The sequence below is a fragment of the Acomys minous genome, assembly GCF_964271855.1.
Source record: "Acomys minous genome assembly, chromosome: 14".
Taxonomy (NCBI): Eukaryota; Metazoa; Chordata; class Mammalia; order Rodentia; family Muridae; genus Acomys; species Acomys minous.
The window spans coordinates 100744405-100769276 of NC_140496.1; the positions used below are offsets into that span (position 1 = coordinate 100744405).

At 41.4% G+C, this 24872-nt stretch overlaps 1 protein-coding gene across 4 annotated transcripts in view; it reads right to left on the minus strand.

Moving 5' to 3' along the window:
• Positions 1–2062: 2062 nt before the first annotated feature.
• The window catches only part of PRKACB (protein kinase cAMP-activated catalytic subunit beta), a 91981-nt gene continuing 69171 nt past the window's right edge, over positions 2063–24872 (minus strand). For all 4 annotated transcript variants that reach the window (XM_084756383.1, XM_084756382.1, XM_084756384.1 and 1 more), the window contains exons 7-10: positions 23542–23637; positions 20708–20830; positions 10200–10364; positions 2063–5209 (exon numbers count right to left, since the gene is read on the minus strand). In XM_084756383.1, the coding sequence (XP_084612509.1) occupies positions 5084–5209; positions 10200–10364; positions 20708–20830; positions 23542–23637 (510 nt within the window). In that variant the 3' untranslated portion in view covers positions 2063–5083. The remainder of the gene's footprint in view (positions 5210–10199; positions 10365–20707; positions 20831–23541; positions 23638–24872) is intronic.

A 24872-nucleotide genomic window follows, 5' to 3' on the forward strand; every position in this document is an offset into this window, starting at 1 on the left:
CACAGCGGCACTCAGTCACCTGTAGCTCCAGTTGCACGGACTCGACGGCCTCCTGCCATGTCCAGAGGCTTCTGCACTTACCCAAGCATACACTGCACAGGAGCAGAGTCACAACTTAAAACTAACAAACAAACAAAAAACCCTACCACCACCACCACCAAAACCCTAAAAAAAAGTACTGATTTTCTAGACTTACCCTCTTAAAAGCAGCGGACAGACTTAGGGATGTTTATGAGCTGGTCTCAGAGCGGGACATGAATCTGGGTTAGCTAGGGCCTCAGATGAGCCCAAGGCAGCCTTCTCTCTTGGAGCTGTGGACCAAGCCTTGGGCCCCATACATACAGGAAGTGGGAACACCCCTAAGCTGTACCACCAGACCGTTAGCCCAGTGAACCTTGCTGTGGTTGACAGACAGCTGTGGGGTAGTACACCCATTAAAGTCACTCAGGCTAGGAAGGTTTGTTAGAAGAGCAACAGAAAGCTAATACCGTGAGATCATCATCCACTGAGGACTACCCTTCTCCCGAGAAAAATACGGAGGATGATCAGCTACAGCTGTGGCTAATATCACTGCTAATGGGTGAGGCAACTCTAACTTTGAAGGAATAAACTTGCTGTGCCTTTTCATGTCCAGTTTGAATTGATCTAAGAGGTTAGCTTAAAGCTCAGAGAGAATCCTTCTGGGAGTTAATAGTGCTTTGAATGAACCATGTTTTCTCCAACTCTCAGTGTCCCAGGAGCTGAGCTGCTCTGTGTTCCAAGGAAGAAGAGAAACAGGAGCGAAGATACCTTGAGCCTCACGAGTACACCTCTCTCCCTGCCGTTTAAAAACGCCAGTTCAATTCCAGAAGCATCTAGGGGGCCAGCGCAAACCTTCCAGAGCGCGGGGTGCACATTCTGTGGGTGCTTTAATTTGCTAGCTTGTCATAAGAGAGCACTGCAGACTGCTGGTTCACACCGCTTGTCTTCTGGGGTCTAGAAGGCTGAGATCAAGATCTTGCAGAAAGGACTTCTGTGGAGATGCCTCTTCATGGCTCCCATGTTGCCTTCATCTGGTCTTTCTTGGTGAGCTACTGTCATCACTACCTGTAGAGCTGTCAGTCTTCCCCGAGTAGGCACCATCCATAAAACCTAGTTCTTACATTAATCACTCCTAAAACCTTTCTTCCAACTATAAGTCTGTGGTACTGGTAATCAGCTTTCAGATATATGTAACACACACACACACACACACACACACACACACACACACACACACACACACACGCTCACAAGCCTCTTGAATGCTGGGATTTCATGTACACATCAGCATGCTTGGGTAACGTCAATTCTGTTTGTATCAAATTAAACTGAGCCTCTCTGAGCACAAGGACTATTAAGCATCTATTCAGAAAAGCTAAAATGAAACAAGTATTTATTTTTACATCCAATATTTGTGCATAAGAGAAATTTTATTGTTAATTGGATCTCAAATAATAACAGTTATAGGATAAAGAAATGCCCAGAGTTTTATTAAAAAATAAATAGAGAAAGGGATTTTAGGTCCTGATAATGACTTAAAAAAATTTCCACTAGGAACAATAAGCATCATGTTTGAAAATGCATCACTATTTGTAAATGTTTGCAAAGACCATCAAACAAAATTGCAAGCTATTAAAATAATTACCTAAACTGATGCTTTCTCAAGGCAAACTGCCGGGATAGCCATCCACACTGAACAGTTTAACTGTAAGGGCAGAAGCGAGCTCTGCGTGTGCTCCCAGCTCGCTGCACAGTGAGAATGAGGGTTCAGCACCACCATCTCATGAATGCATTTTCATTGTATCAGGAGTGACCCAAAGCAGAACGAGGAAGTAGAGACGATGCTTAGCAACGGCAGGTTGCGCCCAGCCGTGTCACATAAAGGTCTAGTTTGAATAGGCATAATATTCGCTCTTATTGCTTGGCTCTCAGCCGCAAATATCACTCTAACTACCTGAAAGTCAGGAATCCGTAACCATTTCTCATATGAGCAGAAAAGAAGGCCAGGGTGGAGGACACTGGACAGAAGACGCAACAGCTCTTATCCTTCGAAGATACTTTAATTTTGTGGTTACTGATGAATTAAAAAACACATTTTCAGCATTTCCCAGCTATAGCAGTGCATAGGAAATTCCACTCTAAACAAGGAAGTAGTTAATGAGATAAGAACACACCTTACATTGTACATCGAAAGCTTACACTTTACAAGGTGCTTTTACATACACTATTCCATTTGATCCTTACAACAAGCAGAAGGAAAGAGAAACAGTCAGTGGGAAAGGATAATCATCCATTTTTAGGCTTACTATGAGCATTTTCTTTTTCAGACCAAGGGGCAATCAGCACAGGAACATACCAGGAACAAGACCCATAAGCCACGGTATCATTTTTGGTAGGCTGACAGTTTGATATGAAGTGTATACTTAGCATCAGTGAGGAGTCAGGAATGGGACAGGCGGAGCTTTATGATATACGAGGGTGTTCAGAACGCTGTCAGAGGTAAGGACACTGTGCACTGACTTACGTTGACATCCCTTGACAACATTAGCTAAGGAGGAAGCCTCAGCCAAATGGGAAATTAGAGGGATGCCAAGAGGTGCTTGTCCCAGCCCTCTGCAGCCACTCTGGTAAGCCTGTCAGCCTTGGCTCCGTCCTTCACAATGCCATCTCTCCATTTACTGGGCAAAAACATAATTTCTTCTGTTTTATGTAATATTATTTAAGTAAAATACTGCTTTTGCCACTGACTTAGTATTTCAAGTTTTCAAAGAAAAAAATTTTCAGCTACACTGTGGCTAAAAATGGGAATTTTAGGTATGTTAAAAAATATTCCAGTGCTCGCTTCAGCAGCACATATACTAAAATTGGAAAAAATATTCCAATTTAGTGTACTTGATTAGCCAGAAATAGACCCCTTTGACACATCTGACAGTTTGCTCATGTACTTAAAACAGAGACAGTAAAATGGAATGGCCTAGAAGCCTCCAGAAGCCAATGTATGCCTAGGAGTCATCTACCTGGGTAGAATCCAGCTGGATACTAGTAATTTCATAGAAAAAAATATTTTAGGATTCATAGAAATCTGTTCAATTTTTGAAAACTAAATTATAATAATCAAATTGTCATTCCCATGATTTATTGAAATAATTTTACAATAATATACAACAATGCTACCAGAGAATTTTGTAGCATACATAGAACACAATGATTAGCATGTTCTTGGGTTTAAATGAAATACAAAAAAACTTAAGTATTTTATACAAATGATGCTTTTAATTTATTAACACAATGATATATCTTTGTTACATAAAACTTGCTACAGCAGAGTATTTCAATTTTTCTTGCACATTTTAAATACATGGACCAACTGAAATAATTGTTCGTCATTGTGGGACACTACCATGCAGATTCACTTGACACCCAAAGACATGCAGCTAGGTGGAGAGAGGGTCTCCGATGGGAATTCTCAATGTCTGCAAGGGTTAGTGAGGGTGTGCGCACAGGAGCAGGAGAGGGTCAATGACCTACCCGCACCAGGGAGGAGGCAGATGGAGGGGGTATATACATTAGGCTTTGTTTGACTTAAACAATCTTATATGCTTATAGACTGACTGTGAAATGAAATATTTTAAACTATTTGGGTGAGTTATTATTTAAGGTAGGTCACTGATACAGAGATAAAATGAGATGGGAAAATTAAAAGTAATGAAAAAAAAAGGTAAAATAAAAAGTTAAGCCATTTATTCACAAAGGAACACTGAACTAAATGTGCAAGAGTGCTTGAAATCTCCTCATGATGGCAACATTGTTAAGTCAATTGGCAAAAAGTATAAAAAAATTAAGGAAACACAAATATTAAAATTGTATCTGCATGATCATATAGTCTATGAAGAAAAAAAGAGGTTAGAAATTCTGACATATTTAAAGATATCACACCCTAGAATTAACATACAAACGTGGCAGTTTCTTAGCTTTGCCTCCTTCCCTCACTGCCAGGCAGGGAAGAAAGTCAAAGCTGCACCAGTGCCCTCAGTCCTCACATCGGAGTGAGCAGCACCCACTGCTCTGCCCTTCCCTGTTGTGAACCAAAGCAAACAGAAAAGCTTGCCTGAGGAGTACCTCTGAGCTGTAAGCGGGGATCAAGGCTTTTGCTGACTTAGTGTTTATCCGAATCCATGTTCCCTTTCATTTGCTCGGTTCCCTTGAGAAGATGACGGTGAGGACTAGCTGAGAAAGTTCACACTGTGTCATCTATTAGTCGTGCTCTGCTAAAATACTGGCTAAGGGCCCCATGGAAGAGCAAAGGCGTAGACACCTCCCGCCTCTCTTCTAACCCACAGTCGTGTTGGTACCAAGGCAGACAGCTGGGGTGAGGAGCCACGGCCTCACTCTTCCTGACACATGAGGCATCTGTCTGGTCACTTAATGTCTCATGGAGAAAGAATATTAAAAAGCAAAGGGAAAAGAAGCCTCTGGTCCAGGAATCCATACTGTCACTCTGAATTTAATGCCACATCAGTGACCCCTGAAGTTATAATCTTCTCTTATGCAAATTCCCTTGGTGATAAGATATTCCATCCTCAAAAATTATTAAGAGTTTTGGCAAAACTGAGTCCGAGCTACTAAAAAAGAAAGAAAAAAATCATTCAAGAGTTTATCTTCAAGCCACTGATCAGCAAAAATATCGCTCAAAACTACAAAAAGTAACATGTAGCTTTCCTTTTAAATACCACGCAGCCATAACACTGCCCATCTGAAACACCAAGAAAGTAAAATGGAGCACTGGTCAGAGAAGTTAATGAGAGGATGCAGGAGGGTGGAGAAAAACAACCAAAACAGTAGGAAAGTGGTGTACACTGTGTCATGGCACGGACAATGCTTGCGGAGCGGTGCCTTGGTACACAGGTGGCTGCAGAGTGCACACTGATGACGCAAGAAAGACCTCACTCAGTTGCTGGAATGAAGGGACTTGGAAACCGCGTCTTTAAGCAGGTCTCGGCTCCACCTCCACCTCCACAGCGTGCAAAGACTGAGTGTGAGCTCCAGGCGATCTTTTTCCTCCCTAAAATTCACAAAATTCTTTTCCACATTTTTCTGTTATAGAGACACGGATTTCTTCCTCTTCATAGTCATCAAAGTTGCTGGTATCTCCAGAGCCTCTGAACTTTGGTATGAATGGAGCCTCAACCTGTAATTGACATCAAGAGGAAAATAAGGGAAAGAATAACTCCTCAGAGACTTCCAAACACGAAGAACATGACTTCCCAGCAAGTAACCACACTGACATCTTTACATACAACAAGTTCTTGAAATACAATCCACTAGAAGGTAGCTGGGATTTTACATTTTCACTTGAGAACTGCAACAAAATATTAACGCCACAACCAGTATCAAAATGCTAGTTTCGATTAATTTTATTTTTATCAATTTATTTCCAAAACCTTTATTATTTTTTTCCAATTCCTTCCTTCCGAGGCAAATCTCTTTTGTAACTCTCAAGCTTACTTAAAATCCCTGAATGTGATGTGTCTAGATGGAAACATCTCACAGAATCACAGAACCGTCAAATTCCAACGGTTTTATTTTGAAAATGAAAATAAAGTCTTTCCATATAATCTTATGCTGTGATTAATATGTGAGGAAAAGCTTTTAAAAGCTGAAACGATTGCTGCAATCAACATAGGAACTATCAGATTTATAATCACACACAGCTGTTTCATGCCCCCTCGCCCACTTCACCACACTCTGTGAGAGAGTCCAGAAGGGAATTCTCATTCATGTTTTAAAGGTTACAAAACAGAGTTAACCAAATTTATATCACTAAGAAATGACGAGCAGGTATCAAACTCTCAAGGGTATTTTCTTTTGTGAACAGCAGTAGTCTCATTAACTATTTTCCAATATACCTCATTATTACATGGGTATTTATAAATTGTTCCCATGTATGACTATATCAATATAGCATATATATATATATTTGATATATTGAGATATTAAATATATTAAATATATTGAGATATTTAAAAGAACAAGGTGATGGATATTTGAGATATTTTAAAAGAACAAGGTGATGGATAGATATAAGTAGAGATTCTAATATTATCTTCTGTTTGCCAGTTGCTTATCTTGAACTGTGTGCTTGGGACCACCATTTTATCCTGTGCAGACTGAGCCAAGCAGACAGTTGCTTCATTTCTAGCCAGATGGTGGTTTAGAACCAGACCATCTTTAGAAAATGGTTTGCAGTCTGAGTTGTACAGGCTACCTCTTTAGTCTGGGCCTTCTGTCTTTCTGCTAGGTGCCATTTGCCTACTTCATTGCTTATAAACACTCGCCATGGAATAAAAGGCTATGAGATATTTAAATTTACTGTCTTATTTTTACAGTGCTTTGTGTGTAGCTGAAAAGATACTGAAATCCCTGTCTATATTAAGGTACTGATTAGTCCTTGTGACTATTGCAGCTCCTCACCCTGCGTCACTGATACCTGAGATTTGGCTCTTCAACAATATGGTTCACAGGGCGCCTTGGCCAGTTACCATGGGCCCCTCCTGGGGGCTAATTCACAATCTGGGATAAGTCAAGCCCTTTCTGAAACACATGGACTCTAGATGAGCCCATGGGCTCATGACTGTATTCTATCACAGTCTTAGAAAGATAATTAACATTTCGTTGTGCGGTATGGATAGAGGAGTATGTTTTCTGAGCACTGGCAGAAATTTTTATATATAAAATATTAGTATGAAAAGATTCAAAATATACCAGAACTCTTTGGTTGTTGTTGCTGTTTTCTTTTTGTGAGACAGGGTTTCTCTGTGTAGTCCTGGCTGGCCTGGAACTCAAAGATACTGCTTCTGCTTCCCCCAGTGCTAGGATTAAAGACACGTGGCAGTCAGGCACAGTAGTGCATGCCTTTAATCCCAGGACTTGGGGGGGGGGGTGTGGAGGCCAGCCTGTTCCACATAGAGAGTCCAGGACAGCCAAGGCTACACAGAGTAACCCTGTCTTGAAAAAAAAAAAAAAGACATGTGCTAACAGGCCAAGCTGTATACATCAGAATTACTTAAAACACTAACAGATGACAAACATGTCAAAGAAATACTTAAGTGCATCACTGACAGACAGTGAACATAATAATAAAGATAAGAAGCAAAGAAACAGTAATGATAAACAGTAAAAATATTTTTTACAGGAAATATCAATGTCTAAAACTGGCTGGAGGAGAGTAAAGAACTTTTCTGTTAAAATTTACAAAGGATAAATACTAATAATTCTGTATAAGAAAAGTTACAACTATAAATTTTATTTATAAATTTAGTTTAAATAAATTTTAAATAGTATAAAGTAATTTATAGTTTAAATAGAACTTTAAAATTGTGTGCCAGAAAATAACTGAATAAGAGGCATGTTATGTTCTGAAATAGAGTCAAGCATATGAAAGTTTAGTATTAGAAAGGGGCTAAATCACGGTTACTTAATAATGCTAAGGTAACAACAGACTAATTATTGTACAACAATAAATAAGAAATTAGATCTCTGCTTGACACCGAGTCTGTTAAAGTATTTCTGTGATGTGGTAGTAGGTCATCTGAATGGAGTGTGTGCCAAGCAGCAATTGTGAGACCAGACTAAGGCCAGGGCCTGTGGTCATGGCAGGGACTGCAGTGATGGGGAGCAAGGTGCGATAGGAGGCCACCCAATGTCAACAGATCATGTCAGAGAGTGGGCAGAGTCCACGTTTGTTTATTCACCAAATTACCTGCTTATGACTGGAGCCTGGACTTAGGCTCTCTGGCCCTCTTGCTTCCTGCAGTCCTGTCCTAACCCACACTAACAGTGAGAGGCGTCTGCTGGTGGAGTCTCTACTGAGCTCAAGGTCACACTGGAATGGACAGTTGCTCTGACTCAGGAGCACATGTACCCAGGTCCAGAGGCCAGGATCTGTCTGTCTGTCTGTCTGTCTGTCTGTCTGTCTGTCTGTCTGTCTGTGTCCGTTCTCTCTCTTTCCTCTCTCCTCCTGTTCAAACAGCCTTTCCCTTTCACAAATCTTCAAAAGCACAAGCTAAACAAAGTAAAATCCTAGTATTTTGACATAATGTGGCATTAAACTCTCTGTATCTTCCTTTTAGTAATAATGTTAGAAAGACCTTTTTAAAAAGCCTGCACTGTGGTTCACACCTATAAACCCTCATATATAAACATATCTTACCTGTAATCCTTCAAGTGCCAAACCAGTGTGAGTTACAGAGTGAGACTAGCTCAAACAAACAACCCCGACAAAACCCAGAGATAAAAGAAGGGGCAGATTTTAAAGTGGTAATATGCTGGGATTTGAACCCAGTGAACCTGAGGTCAAGTTCAGAAGCTATGTGGTAGCACTGAAATTTAAAGCAGTTAGCCTATTTGGGGTAATTTTTTTAATCAGTAAAATTAAAAGAAAAAAAAAACCAACAACCAAACAACCATGTATTTTCTTTTTTGTAGGAAAACTTCAAGACTGATGCAAATTCCTTTTTTAGCCATAAAGAACTGTCTTCATGCGAGCAAATCTAAACAAGGTGGAAGCCACAGTCCTTGGCCCTGACGCTGGGACCTGGTGGGGCCTGACAGCGGCACTCCTCACATTGCTTCAGCCTTGCTGTGTTTGCTATTAGCTGAGTTTTAAAGTTCTTTTATAACTTTGTATAATCTTTTAAAAAAGCGGCTTTTAATATGAAAGAGACCGTTAACTTCCTTTTCCTCAGGAATGCTCTGTGGTCGCTCATCATGAAATGTGGCAAGCCTCTGAAACATCAGGAGCTGTGGGTTTGTGGGGTGGGGAGGAGGAAAGCTAAATATATACACTTCATGCAAGCTATTTTTGACTTAGCATTTAAGAGTGGAAGGAGAGATAATGTTAACAGAGAAAAAAATCTTTTTCTTAAATTTCCCAATTTATTACAGAGTGAAGTAATTACTATTAAGTAACATGCTATTGTCATTGTTACCACCGATTACCTGGGACACAGAGCTACTACTGGCCAGTAGAGTTGCCCTCTATTTAACAATGTGCTACACTAGTGTTAGAAGTGAGCTAAATGTAAATTTACATCCAGTGTTCATGTGGCTTGAACTTCTAACATGTAAGAGCCTAAGCAAGCAGACAAAACAACTAGCCACTCAGTGCAGAATTCTCTCTGGATTCCTTTGACATTTATTAGCACAACACATTGATGTGCCTCCATCCCTGAATTCTGAGGTCCCAACTGGATGGATTACGCTGACTCCACTAAGCACTCTACCTTTGGCACTTTGAAGAGTGCTTCGGGCCAGCACAGGGTCCCAGTTACTATTTGGAAGAATGCTAAGTAGATCAATGATTCCTAAAAGACAACATACAGTAATTACAGATACTTTGTTTTGACTTCCCCAAAGCACGACTTTAATCGCCTCTAGTGAAGTTTCAAATGGAGGGCAGCTGCATCTGTAGGAAGATGGGTGCTCAGTAAAGAAACTGGCAGCATTCAGGGTGCACGTGCCAGTGGCTCTTGCCAGAGACAGGATATAAAATGAGAGAGATAAAAAAGTTCCTGTTCTTATGAAATGGTTTAAAATGAGACCGAGCAGATAAAGCAGCAAGGAAGGACATGCTTCCGAGAAATGTCATGGTGAAATAACTTAATTCTTAGGGATTCACTGGACTATGGGAGTGAGCAAACTGGGGAAAAACCTTTGGGAGTGGAAAGGCAGACATGCAGACGGCTTGACATGAGAAGGCTTTGCCCTCTCTGGGAAGACTCCACGGGGAAAGGGGCAGCCCAGTGAATGTCCCTGCAAGGCTGAAGCAGAGACAGAACATTCCAGATGGAACCTTACACCAATTCAGTGACCTGTCTGGCTGTGTGCCGACTCTGAGCTGTAGACATTTTATGTTATCTTTTAAATGTGGACTTTAGCAGTTTTGATGTAGAATACTGTCCAGAATCCAATTTCTGCAATACTGTCAAGAGTTAGTATGGGCAGGAAAATGTAAAGGGAAACACACAGGCTTTGTCTTTTATCCAAGAGAAAGCACTCCGAGAGCCTACAGGGGTTGGCTTAAAGGCAAATAACTATGAAAGCGCTCAAGATGAAAGGCTCTCTGCGACATGACTTCAGTCACACCTTTTCAAAGGCTTTAGATTAGGAACCGAGCATACCTTTCTCTGGTAAATAGCAATCCAGTCAGTTGTGGCAAACCACTTGTGGGTCTTTATGTCACTCACACCATTCTTCAGGTTTCCGAATCGCTTCGTCAGATCCACTTGCAGCAAGTTCCGTAGCAGGTCCTTGAGGTCGGAACTGAAGTGGGATGGGAATCGGACCTGCGCAAACACAGCAGGGGGAAGCACACTTCAGGCTGCTGCATGTTTCTGATTTGATTTCATGCAGGCTTTCCTCAGGTGACAGATCACTATGGAAGCAAAAGGCAGCAGTGGAGACCTCCAAACACTTTCCACGGCACGCCAGTCTCCGAGACTGAGCCTTGCTTCAGTTTTGTCAAGAACGTAGAGGGAAACTTAAAGTACACATGTAGTCACCCCAACACTATCAGAAGGCTACCCATCTTCAAGAGAGATCCTCTTGGGCCCCATAAAACCTCTCTGAGATGTAAAACTTAGACTTGTAATCTAAGTGCCACAAGTAGCATATGAAAACTAGTAAATTAGTAAATGCACTGAAAAGAGATCTTCCCAGGAGGAATCTGAAAAAAGGCTGTAACCACCCAGACTGCCTTTTCCAGCATAGAGTTCCACTACATTTATTAGAGATAAAAACCTTTAAGCAGAATTCTGCTATTGGGAAATATCATAGAAATGCCAGGGATAACCAAGGAGACACAACGTTAGAAATGCAGATTTGAGGGCTACAGATTTGTATGCTGCAGCACCCACTTTACAGGCAAGGGCGAGGCAACTGGTACAAACGGCAATCAAACAGCTTGCTTAGGACTGCAGAGCTAAGAGGCAGAGCCGCAGTTGCAAACAGACCTGATTTCAGCACACATTCTCGCATTGTTCTACACCACTCGTGACTAATAGACTAAAAATGGTATCCAGAGGCATCTAGATGGCGTAAGTTTAAACTTAAAATTTTCTGTAACTTTCATCTTTCTTACTAGAAGCAATTATTACATGATAAGGAGGATCTACTCTCCCCTTTAAATACCATGACAGCAACAGGGGCTCATGAAGTGAGCAGCAATCCTCAAACGATAAGACACAAAGGTAGAGGGTGGCAGTCATGACAACAGGTACCAGATGCTGGTGAGGATGACAAGCAAAGGGACCCTTACACACGGCAGTCAGACGCACATTACTTAGCCACTGTGGAACCAGTAAGGAGAGTCTTCAACAATGAAAGTGAAACTACCACACACTCAGCTTTCTGCCAAAGGAGCCAACCCAAGCTGCCACTGCGATCCTTGCCCACCCACACTTGCTGAAGCACCAGCCACAGTCGCCTCGGATTCCATCAGCAGATGAGTGCAGAAGGAAAATGTGGCCCATGTGCCCCACTCAAAAACATGTTTTGTCTCTGCAGACCCTAGATTTTTATATAGGTGCATAGACTATACATACACATTTGTAGTGTCTGTCTCTCTGTCTGTCTGCCTACCTACCTACCTACCTACCAACCTTTACGAGATGAAAGGAACGAGCCTGAGGTTAAGAAGGAGACTAGGAGAAAAATAAAGGCAGGGGGTAAGAATATGGTTCAAGACCATGATACCCTGAAACTGTCTTTATGAGGTCCATCACTTTGTACAATGAATATTTGCCATTAAAAGTGAATGGCATTTCCTTTCTGGTGTTACACTGTAGCGTATTTAAACTTTTTAGGTTAAAAAAATATGCCGTATTCCAAGCAGCTCTGACTTGGCCCAGAGTGGAACGTGTATGGAGAGAGGCAGTGTGCGAGTGACCCCACCCACGATGCATCATGGAGTGCAGAGAGGCAGTGTGCGAGTGACCCCACCCACGATGCTCATAGTTGCGGGCAGTAATGCTCTGCACATAGTGGTTTCCCGAATTCAGGCAAAGAGCAATATAACACATGAGCAATATAAGGCAGTTCTTTTTTCTGCAACAGAAACAAAATGATGGCCTTGATTAGCCAATATGGGTGTGTGTGTGTGTGTGTGTGTGTGCGCGTGTGTGTGTGTGTGTGTGTGTATGTGTGTGTGCACGCGCGCGCGCATGCGCACGTGCGTTTACATTTCAGAACAGTGACCCTCAAACTGGCCAGTCTGAAAAATAGAGTCATACTTAACTGGGAACTTTCCATTACAGATTCACCTCCACTGCCACCTCACACCTCTTCTACAGAGATGCGGACAGGTAGCCCACGTCTTCCATGGCCCATGCTAACAGTGGCGCAATAACTTGCACCCAACAACAGTTCCTATGATGGGAAGAGTGACTCACTTTGCCCTCAAAACTGTATCAAGAAGGGATTTACTTTCATAATTATTATCAATTACGAACACGTTAGAAAGTGAAATTACGAGTACAGAATACTGGAGCTAGTGAGAGCCTTAGGTATATGCTGGGCCCCTGAGCTCCAGTGAGGCCGCAGCCTGGTCACTGGGACTTTGGGGAAGTTACTCAGACCTCAGTGTGCATGTTTATGAGCTTCCTGCCTGTGCAATAAGGCAGATCCGGAGCCTGAAAGGGAACATCTCAAGCTAGCAGAACATCGGGGTTGAGCGGGGGTGGGGGTTGGGGTTACTGGGTGTGGCTGCTGTGGAAAAGGTGTCTGTAATGTGACTTATGCCACCTTGACTATTTGCTTCTATTTTCCTTCATTTAATCTCATGTGGTACTTTTCCAACTTTTTATTTTTATTTTTTATAATTAGTTTTTTTTACATTATTTTTTACATTATTATTACACACATATATAATAAACTACATAGCAAAAAGAACCATGAAACAATCAGGAATTATATTAATGTTACATTCATAGTGTTTTGGTTATTGGTATCTGGCAATCTTGAAGAAAACATCTTTCTTATCTTGGTGCATCTAAAATTCTGAATGTAAATCATTATCTATCATATCTTGTCATTATCAACTTACAATATCTGTTTAGACCTAAAAACATCTTAACCCCTAAACAACTAAGCTTAATTGTGAAACTAAACTATATGGTCCTCAACCCCATCAGAGACTTGACAAGGAATAAAATTAATTACCTGAATAGACAGGAAGTGCATGTTAGCAGCTTCCAAAGTGAAAAAAAATGAGTTTGCTACCTGAGCAGTCACCCAAAACTCTCTATAACGTTGGAGCATCATCTTCAGCTTTCTGGCCCAATATGTCTGACAGACATATTTGTGAGGCAGGAACCTTTTAAGAGCATGTTACTCCTGGGTTTCCTAATCAGGCATTGTTCAGATGAGATCAGTTTCTCAACTGACTACAGATTTATAGAACAAGTTAACAGCACCAGGACTATCTGCAAGGCTGAAATCCAAAGAACACCTCCGAGACAGTGCCTCCAGGGTGGGCACCAAAGATGGAAGCCACAGCATGTGGGCGGAGCCCATACTCATTACCTGTGTCCCACATGCCGCCCTGCTCCTGACCATGGGAGCTGACCTTAAGAAGTACTGAATCAATACATGAATCCAAATCCACTCCATCCAACCCACCATGTGCTGTGCACTCATGTGCTTGGGACATACAGACAACAAGTAAGGCAGAGGCCTGCCTTCATGGAGTTTCTATTTCTATGAGAAAGACTCATGATCAACAGTGACAGCAACTAGAGTGGTCCAAGGATGTGACTGTCCCTCCTCAGGAAACAATGCTGTAAGGCCTTTGATGCTTCCTCTGAAGAATGTGGGGGATCAGTTCAGTGAAAAGTTTTTACTTTTCTTTTTAAGTCGTTTTGGTTTTGGTTGTGGGTACTGAACCCAGGGCCTCAAGCATGCTGAGCTGAGTGCAGCACGGACTGCAGCCTCAGCCTTCTCTCGTAGGGTTTATAGAAGTGACAGGATGGGACTTCATTTCAGAGAACCAACTACTCTGGTGGCTCAGGTGAGATGACAGTGGAGATGGTAAAACGTATATTCAAAGGCAGAGCCAGAATATTTCCTATGTGTTGATGCAGAACCAGGAGTTACACATGCTGTCACTTATTTATGCTCTTGTCATGTGGCCCAGACTGGACTCACACTCCTGGGGGCCAGTGATCATTCTGCCTCCGTCTCTGAGCAGCAAGGATGACAGACACCCACCAGCACTCTAGGTCAGGCTGTCGTCTCCGGAGTAGTATCTCTCCTTTAATATCAATTTGAATTATATATGCGCTCTATGACCTATGAAAATCCCCTTTACCTTCTTCAATTTTCAATTTGTCCAATTATAATATGAGGGAATATATTTTATTTGACAGTATTAAAAATCACTAACATTTATGAAAATAGCTTTTATTTTATTATGCCCAATAGAAATGCATTTCCCATTTTTCAGCCTATTAGATACCACTTTTATCAAGGAAGGAGCCTGGAAGATAGAAAGTTATAATTTAATGTTTTCAAAATACCCAAATCCAGTCTTATGTAGAAACTTTGACAGAATGGGAGTAAAAGGACAACGTAACCTTGTTTTCCAGGAGAAGCTCTGTGTATACAGCTGCGGTCCTAAGAGACTTGGTCAAATGATATTATGTATCACGTGAAAGCCAGCCCAAGCGGAGCAGATCTGACAGACTCTTATACTTTCAGCACCAATTACAGGCTCATGTATTCCAACGTTGGAACAACTATTATTTTCTGCAAATTTAAATTTATTTCTCAAAAGTGAAGTAACACCCAAAAAGCAAAGCAAGGTAGACTGTTACGGTATCCATGATTTAAAGTCACTAACTGGTCTTACTAACAGCCCTCTCCCATTCAGCAATAAAATAAGTCTGAATCAAATTTGTCTTCCCAGAGTTTAATTACAGAAGTTATGAAAATGATTTCTGCAGATGGAAGCAGTGTCCTGCTAATATTCTGCAGTTATTGACATGGGGGGAAGATTATGTAACTAGAAACCATTTTTATGCACTGGAATAAACTTACAAGGCTTATATGACTCAAAGAGTTTGCACACTGCACCGAGCAGTTCTTTACTAACTTCTGCTCACAGCATATTGGAATATATTTTAAGAAATCCGTTCTCTAAATGAGGTATTGCAATCTCAGTAAAGGATTTATCTAGCAAAAGAAATGCTATACATTAATGATATCTTTTAAAGATAAAACATTTTCAAACACTTTCTATAGATGTGTCAATATTTGCACTACCTGCCGTCCTCAGGGGAACATCAGTTAGCCTTCACTCCATAAGTGAAAAGAGAACTGGGGCACTTACCTAGATTTATAAGCATGGGTGCTGTGTTTACAGTGTCTCTAAGGGAAATGTAACAGATCTAGGAGGGTGCAGAGGACCACTGTTCACTTCCTTCTCGTTTCTTTCCCTCCCTCAGAAGCAGTCAGAATTAATACCATCTGCTCACTAAACCAGCAAAAGACTATGTGGAAGCAAGTGTTGATAAGATTATTAAATCACCAGAACAAAATATTAAAAATGGCCCTGGGCTTTATGAAACTAGCACAGCTGCCTATCTTTCACGAGGACGACATTTAGCTCAGCTAGTGCTGTGCTCGGCTAGACTGAAACCTGAGGTTTAGTCCTCAACACTGCCGCACAAAGCTGGTCTTCCTGGCAAAAGCACTTAGGAGGTGGAGACAGGAGGACTACGCATTCAAAGTCTCGTTTGGCTACATGGTGAGGAGACCCAGTAAAAAAGAGCAGAGAACAACTGAATACTTCTAGGTCGATTTAACTATAGTCAAAGCCAAGTAGAAAATGACACTTAAGTTTCCTAAAAAAGCAGTGACAATGACCTCTTAGAAACAACTTTGTACTGTTTTGCATACGCATTTATTGTTTAGGACACAGGATGAGTGCAGAAAAGTCAGCACGGCAGGCAGAAGGCTGCTTCCAGGCCCTGTGCTTGTCAGAGACCAGGACCGTAAGTGACGCCACTTCCTTACACTGTAGGAAACTGCCTGAACGACAAGTGTGGCTCCCCGTGCACAGATCTACAGACACACAGGTTATCTGCGTGCGGGCTTTCATGCTGAGAGTCCGAGACTCTGTTATGTGCTAAGTGGAGGGTGTGTGGGTTAATGGGCTACCATGAAGAAGCTGGGCGCTGAGTCTCTCACGGCTTTCACTGATCGGTAACACCTCTCACGTCTGTGCTTGGGTGAGCTAATGTTGGAGCTAACGTTGCTGGTCTCCTGTGGACTGGCCTGGACTGTCTTTTCCCTGTGCTGATCTGGGTTTCTATCCTTTGGCTGTAGCCAACAGTCCTCCCAGACTGCGCACACCTGGAGACCTTTTGGGTACTATCAGTTATCCTTCATGTGAGTGCGGGTTTCCCTTCAGCAAGAATGAATGAACTCTTTGGCCAGTACACAGCGAGGCCTGTGCTTCTGCACTGTCTTCCTGCAGCTCACTGAGGATGGAGGAATATTTACATCACATAGAATGAACTAAGACAATTTCAAATGACAAAAGTCAAAGGCTCTCAAGTTATGTCCTCTGTAGCAGCTGTTACTTGATTACTCTGTCTTCACATATCATTTCTGAACACAATTTTGATTTGTATATTTCCATCGGTAACACAGGCTGAGAGTGTTGTTGTGAAAACCACACCTGATTCTCATTACAGACTACTGGCACTCAGGTGTGAAATGGAAAGACTACACAGAAACGCTGTACGTGCAGGCTAGGGCACACACAGAAACTGCAGGATTCTAAGTCCTTTCTGTCAACTGTGCATTTCCAAGTTTGAACATTAACAGGCATGAATAATCTGACATTTAAACGCCACCTCCTCTGTTTTTCAAAAGCAAATGTGCAGGAGAGTCTAAAAGCTGACTGACCGTCTTTCTGTGTATTTAAAAATACCAGTTTGGGTTAAAATATTGTTATAGAGAAATTCTTAACAATATAATATTCAAATGGGTGTAAAGGAGTGGATTGGTCACTTCACTTTTGTTTTAATTATTATTTTTTCTAGACAGGGTTTCTCTGTGCATCCCTGGCTATTCTGGATTCACTTTGTAGACCAGGCAGGCCTTGAACTCACAGAGATCCGTCTGTCTCTGCCCCCAAAGTACTGGGATTAAGGGAGTGCACCACTGCACCTGGCTTTGTTTTAATTCTAATATTGCACCTATTTTATAACAGGGTTTAAGAAAAGAATGGAATGTTATATATCAAGGAATAAAGCTTTTGACAAGATCAGACAAAGCTATTAATTTTGTATCTTTCATTGCTGTTAAGATGGTCCCATGTAGGCCAGCTGGATCTTAAACTCCTGAACCTCTTGCCTCTAGCTCCCCAGTGCAGTGTGCAGGCACGGACCGCCTCTCCCAGCACAAAAAAGTTTTTGACTGAAAACTGCAACTGCAGAGCTCCCAAATATAGGGCTAAAATTGGATTTTAGTGACATGAGCTATCAAAAGGAAAAGCTAGTTAACTTTCAATTTGGCTTATACCTACTAACGAAGGCAGTGACAGGCCTGCAGTGTGGACACAGACACCTTTCCGTTAGGATCTGAAGCTGCAACAGTATTATGGGAGAATTGGGAATATGACTTGTATTTCTCATAACACACATTCTAGAAATGGCACAGGGGCAATAGTCCACGTGATGAATTTTGCTTTAGATGGGCAAATGGTTGACTCTACCCAGTATGGAGAGGGAATCATTCCTATCATGTTACATATTTTATGCTTTTTAAAAAGTGTGACTGCATTTAAATGGTTATAGCTTTAGAACATATTCAATTATTAAATACAAAATATTGAAATTTGACATGAAATGAAAAAAGTCACAAACAGCTGAAAAATTATATCCAAGGGAGAATGACAGCAAACTGAAGTTAATTCCTATCAAGAGAGATGCATTTGTTTTAATTAAAGCAACTGTTCTACGTAAACATTAACGTAATTTCCACAGCATCTTTGTTATAATTTGATTTCTTATGAAGAAGAATAAAAGTAGTATAGTAAAGGTTCAGGAACTTTTTAATTACCTCTAGTTAAATTATCTGAAACATTCCTATAATTTCTAAATTTCCATTCTGCCTGCATTTCTACTCTGCATTAATAAAATATTTTCCTCTTACTTACAGTTCTAATATATTTTGGCTTTCTTATAAGGCTTCATATGACCTTTGGCTCTTATTATCTTTTAAAGTTTAAGTATTCACTTCTCACATTCTCTCTTTTTAAAGATTTATTTACTTATTATTTATATGCATATGTATGTGTATACCTGCATGCGTTTATGTGAACCATGTGTGTGGAGAAGCCTGTGAAGGCTGGAAGATGGTGTCAGATTCTCCTAGAACTTAAGTTATCAGAGGCCATGAACTGCCTGCCATGCTGATCTCTGCAATGCTCTTAACAGCTGGGCCATCTCTCTGCCTCCGCGTTCTTATAAACAAGATCACTTCCTTTTCTACTAATGCTTCACCATGTTTTAGTCTTTGCATATTAAAAGTTCTTTTACTTTCATGGTCTGGGAGGGAGAACAATGACAATGGCAGGAAACCCGAAGTACAGACCTGGGAGTCACAAGAAGAGCAGAGACCTGTCACTCTGAACACTACTACACCCACCCTCCAGTGCTGCCTCCATCAGCGTGCATCCTGAGCATCACGCTCACCTTATTTACCTGAAAGAGGTATTCGCCTTGACAAAGTTAAGGTTAATGCCGATGGTTAGCCCCTAATTTGTGAATACTAATCTAATATAAAAACTTCTCTAGAAAATGTAATAAAATACCAGGAAAAACACTAATCTTGCGACTCTCGTAGATGGCACACACATTTTGAGATCTGGAATAACACTGGTGTGTGGGGGCAGGAATCCTTAATGGTTGGATAGACTGTTGGAGGTTGGTCTGATGTATTTTGATGCTAATTACTGCTTGCTGTCTCTGTGCCCCACTTGTACCTTGCCTAAGAGCCTAACCTGGTTAGACAAATGAAAGGCCATCACACCTGGGCAGGGCAAATGGGACAGGTGTGGCTAAGGTTCCTGGGTTTTGGGAGACAGAGAGAATCTTGGGAGGAGAAGAGACTGGAGGAGAGGAGAGGAATAAGAAGGCTGTGTCATCGGTTCGGTGGAGGAGAAGCACAGGGCTGGCATGGGTGGAGAGTTGGCCCAGACAAAAAGCATTAGCAAGTATTTGGGATTATGGATGGGACGTAGCTCGATAGAAATTATTAGAAGCAGATGGCATGAGATTAACTAAGGCTATTTTAAAATATAACGTGTCTGTGTCTTCATTCATTGCTAGCGGGTTAGAAAAACCACCGTAATAATAATTATAAGCCTGATAATAAATATTATTAGGCCATACTGATATATTAACCACAACAATAGACAGTCTAGTCTAGAGTGAGAAGCCTCACTGTGGCTGCAATTAATGTAAATCTGGATCCCAGCATAAAGGATACATCATTATGATATTGGATATTCATAGTACCTTGTGAGTATTTAACACTGCAAAATTTAAATTCATGGCCGCTAAGCTCAGCTTTACAAAAAGGCAGAGTGTGAATCTGGTTGAGGTAGAAAGAAATGGAGACTTCACTTTTAGGCTGACTGACTTATCTCTGCCTAAGATCATAAAATTACAACTACAACCAAAAAGGTAGGTGCATCCCTCTCAGGGCCATGTTTAAAGCGGACGGTCTATCCCATGGTAGCATTCTTCACAAAAACAAAAGGCTGCAGTACTCCCACATGCTCAGAATGCCTCCTCCCGTGAATGTTTATGATTACTTACATGTATGTAGTGATGTGGGGGAGGGGCGCATGAGGACTGTGGAGAGGACAACTTGCAGGAGCTGACACTCCCATCGACACGGACGCTCCTGGGCGTGCCCTCAGGCCCCAGCTTAGAGAAGACACCATTCCTACAGAGCCACCTCTCCAACCCAGAGCTTCCCTCTTCTCTATTGAAACTGACACTAGTGGTTTCAGAAAGATCCCGAACATGAGCGAGCAAACGCTTTTGAAAGAAATGTTAGACTAAAAAAGCAAAACAAGGGCGTACAGAATAATCTTCCACAGTGTTACATGCTCAGTCCACTCATGGTCAAGGACAATTGCTGGTTCCTGTTTGCTAAAACCCAGGCCCAATTATAATCACATTAAACATAGCAATTCTGCTAAAATCAACTCCGTGATTTCTTTTTAGAAAAGGCTGATCCAAATTATTTTTACTTCTAATTTTGATGTAATTCAAATCAGAAATCTGTTTTTAGAACACTTACATAAGAACAGCTCCTAAACTACTCTCCAAGCACACATTCACATGAGGCCATAATTCTGATTTACAGGAATACAGAGAATAATTACAATCATACTTTTTTTTTATAAACAAAAACAAAATTCTGAAAATGGAAGCTCCCTCATTACCTTGTTGACGTGCTTGTACAACAGCTCTCTGTCTAGAAGAACAGCAATACAGAGTGTTTCTACTCCCCCTGGGTTACGGCAAGAATCTGATACGGTTCTAACCTGCCAGCTTTAGCATCACGCACAGACAACGCCAAGGAAGGAGTAATTAGATCCATCACTTACCTTCCCGGAAACAATCTTCTCATAAATCTGAATCGGCTGGTCAGCAAAGAATGGGGGGTAGCCAGCAGCCATCTCGTAGATCAGCACGCCCAGTGCCCACCAGTCCACCGCCTTATTATAGCCCTGGGACAGAGCAACATCAGGGAAAACTAAGCCACAAGTAATTTCAAAATTATCTGGAAATGTATGAACATGATTATAGCAGTTGTTAACAGCTGTGTAGAACAGAATATGAGACATGAATAAACCTATCAGGACAGGTTGATTAAGTGAAGCAAAGAACTTCCAGATATAGAAGTTTGACATTAGAAAGGGCTATTATCACACCTTATTCCTAAATCACTGAGACTAACCCTGACAGGGAAGCCGCTCTGGCTCAGGGGGACTGTTGCTGCTATTCAGGAGCAGAAAGGGAATCCGACCCCATTGCTGCTGGAGGCGCATCCCAGGCTGCAATCCGATGCATTAGGTTTGCAATGGCAGAGCTAGAAAAGTAAAAAACTCCAAAACAAAACAGGACTGCTGCAACAGCAAATGATGAAGCTTCAGTACAGCCTACATTCTTGGAACTGGGAGGGTGAAAACACTTGAGATAATCATGTTTATCTTAGTATCTTGAAAATGAAAAATGTAATGTGGCCTCCATTCAGTACGGATGTTCAAGTAAGTACATGTGAATTTTGCTCCTTGCTTGTCTGAGTCTCATCTCCTGAAGGCACAGGAAAGAAAACGTGCACAGGGTTTTGTGAGTAGTGTATCAAAAGAAAAGGCATGTTCAAAAAAAAAATATGTTGTGAGCCAAACAGACTTCAAAGGCTCTGATCTGTTTCACTTGCCCTTTTAATATCAAGCTTACTAAAACAACTTGTAAGAGGGTGCCTATTGATAATATTTATATTAATATGTTTATACAAAGTTTGCTATCAGCCATGGTCCATGTCAGCTAAAGATTATGTGAGGAAAAGAACAATCCCACAATCTGTCTTTTTGTTCTGATGTTAGCTGTACAAACCATTTAGCTTTCTAGATATCAAGTAAATTATAGCACAGCACAACATGGGGATTTTCTTCTTTCCTCTGGTCATATATTTTATTTTAAAGGAAATTTATTATAACGGGCAGAGCATCTTACTTTACTAATAGAAATGGGATCAGTTGTTCACCTTTCCCTTCTGTGGAGTGTGTACTGTAAACACATCCATCAGCTACACGACCATAATACTCTTGGGACAGAGAATTTAAAAATCATGGAGAAAAATACATGCAAAGGACATGGACTTATGACTGAATTTACAAACACATAAACACTAAGGGGTAATTACATATTTGAAAATAAAGCTCATAATCAAATAAAACAAGATAAAATTTATTGCATTTTAAATTAGCACAAATTTTGAAGTCCTGGAAAGGATGCAGATGCCACCACACACTCCTGGTAAGCAGATAAAATGCTGCAATCTTTTTGGAAAACAACTTGGTAATTTAAAAAAAAGATTTATTCATTTATTATTATGTATACAGTGCTCTGCCTTCATGTACACCTGCAGGCCGGAAGCAGGCATCAGATCACATTACAGATGGTTATGAACCACCATGTGTTTGCTGGGAATTGAACTTAGGGAAGAACAGGTGGTGCTCTTAACCACTGAGCCATCTCTCTAGCCCATAACTTGGTAATTTTTATCAAAAGCCTTAAACATACTCATAACCTCTGACTCCGCAATTCCATTGTGAGATGATTTTTATAATAAGTTACATGAAATACAGGAAAAACTACTATACAGAAAATCCCAGAAAACTCCATAAACAACAGCACAGTGACTACTTTATGGTGCATTTGCGCACATGCATTAGCACTCTTGTGTGCATGCATGTTAGTGTAAAAAAATCCACACACAACTATACATTCACCATGATCTCACCTACGACATGTGCTTACAGAGACATACAAAATGTCTTTTCTTAAAGACTGTCTTTGGAACTACAGGATTTTTGGTTTCTTTATTTTTCTATAATCTCCAGATTTTGTAGAATGAGCATTTCATAGTGTACTCTAATATGTGTATAAGTGTTCACACTTATTTTGTGGTCACATTATTTATTAAGTGCATGAAAGGAAGCAATGTGTAAAGCTACCAGCAATGATAATTAATACTTAAAGATTAATCAGTTAGACTACAAAGACTGAAAAGCTACCTGATGAATGAAGGAAGCTCTGAGTTTTAACTACTCACTTAGCGTCACAGTCTCTGCAGGTCTGTAGTCGGTCCTCCTCCTTACTTGCTCCTTTCTGAGCTCAGTCTTTCCATTTCCCTTCCCGCTTTCTCCATCCAGAGGCAGCAAGGAAGACATGGAACTAGCCCTTTAAGTAATGCTCTGTTTGTTGCATCAAATGGCAGTGTGCCAGCACCACTGTCTCCCATCTGGTCACCGGCCAGCCTTCAGCAGAGCTCAAAGGGTTTAATTACCGTACTATTACTATGAAGCTAAAGCTGAAAATAACTTTCCAACTTCCCTTCATTTAGGTGGTAAATTTGAGACAACGGGAGAACTGACAACTGACCCATCTTGTCTCTAGATGTGTGTTTTGGAGGACACAGAGCAAGCCTTCTTCACTGGCCTGCTAGGGAAGAGTCCTGACTGTCTGGGGCTTCAGAATGGAGTCTGAGGGTTAGGCCATAATCTACTTCCAGGGTAAGAAGTCTCACAGTAGAGACTGTGACCAACTGATAGATTTCAATTCATAACTTGGAAGATGGCGAGCTCTGCCAAGCAGTGTCGAGGCAGAAGTGCGCAGAGCCTCTCTCTGCTGTATGAACAACAGTGCCCAGTACCTTGCTGAGGATGATCTCGGGGGCCAGGTACTCTGGCGTGCCGCACAATGTCCAAGTCCTGCCCTTGACTCTTTTGGCGAACCCAAAGTCTGTGACCTATGAAAGCAAACAGAAATGCGAAAAGTGACTAGTCACAGAGAAAGATGACCTGCACTTAAATACAAAGTTAAAAATTCAATATAAAGATAAAATACATGAAAAAAAAAAGTCAATGTGATTGACAGTAATTCATGAGGGCAACTATTTAGTGAACAAAGGTCAGAACAGCTGGAAACCCCTTCTCGTCTCAAAACAAAGAAAAACGTCTAGAGTGACAGGTCCTAGACAAAGGCAACTTAGTGAAAATGAGGGATGAAAGCAAGGTTTCAATACAAAGTAAGTGCTGAGAAAATATCCCTAAGTCCAGTGAGTCTCTGGCCATGAAGGGTAGCATCAAGGAGAACCCTCTGTGGACAGCCCTGACAGGTAAGCCACGGAAAGCCATGGCCTCATGCCATGAGAAGAACTTGAGAGCAGCCACAGGCACTAACCACTGTGTGTGCAGTTAGGTCTCAGCCAGCCACATTCTACTTCTCCATTACTGGCTGAGTGTCACAGCCTGGGAAATGGTGACACAGGAGGACTTATGGTTTGCAGGGTTATCACTATTAAAAGAGGCCACACAGGTTGAGTATCCGTTATCCAAAATAAAAAAGTGTTTCAGGGTTTGGATTTTTCCAGATTTTTAAATATTTCTAAATGGACAGTGACATCCTGGAGAAAGTACAGACATAGAACCTCAAGTTTTACAGGCACCTTACAATCACAGCCTGGAGGAATCTCAAACACTGTCATTAGGCACAATGTTTGACTGCGCCCCGTCATAAAGTCACCTGAGGAATTTTCCATTTGTAGTGTTATATCAATATACAAAAGAATTTCAGATTGGAATCTTTTATTTGGGTTTCAAGATGAAGGGGTTCTAAATCTGTGCACACAGGAACTCCCGGCACACATGACTATACTCACACTTAGCTCCAGTGCACACAGGAACTCCCGGCGCACATGACTGCTCTCACATCTAGCTGCTGTGCACACAGGAACTCCTGGCACGCATGACTACTCTCACATCTAGCTCCTGTGCACAGGGACTCCCGGCACACATGACTACTCTCACACTTAGCTCCTGTGCACACAGGAACTCCCGGCACGCATGACTGCTCTCACATCTAGCTGTTGTGCACACAGGAACTCTGGGTACGCATGACTACTCTCACATCTAGCTGCTGTGCACACAGGAACTCCTGGCACGCATGACTACTCTCACATTTAGAGTCTACTGTTTCTTTCTG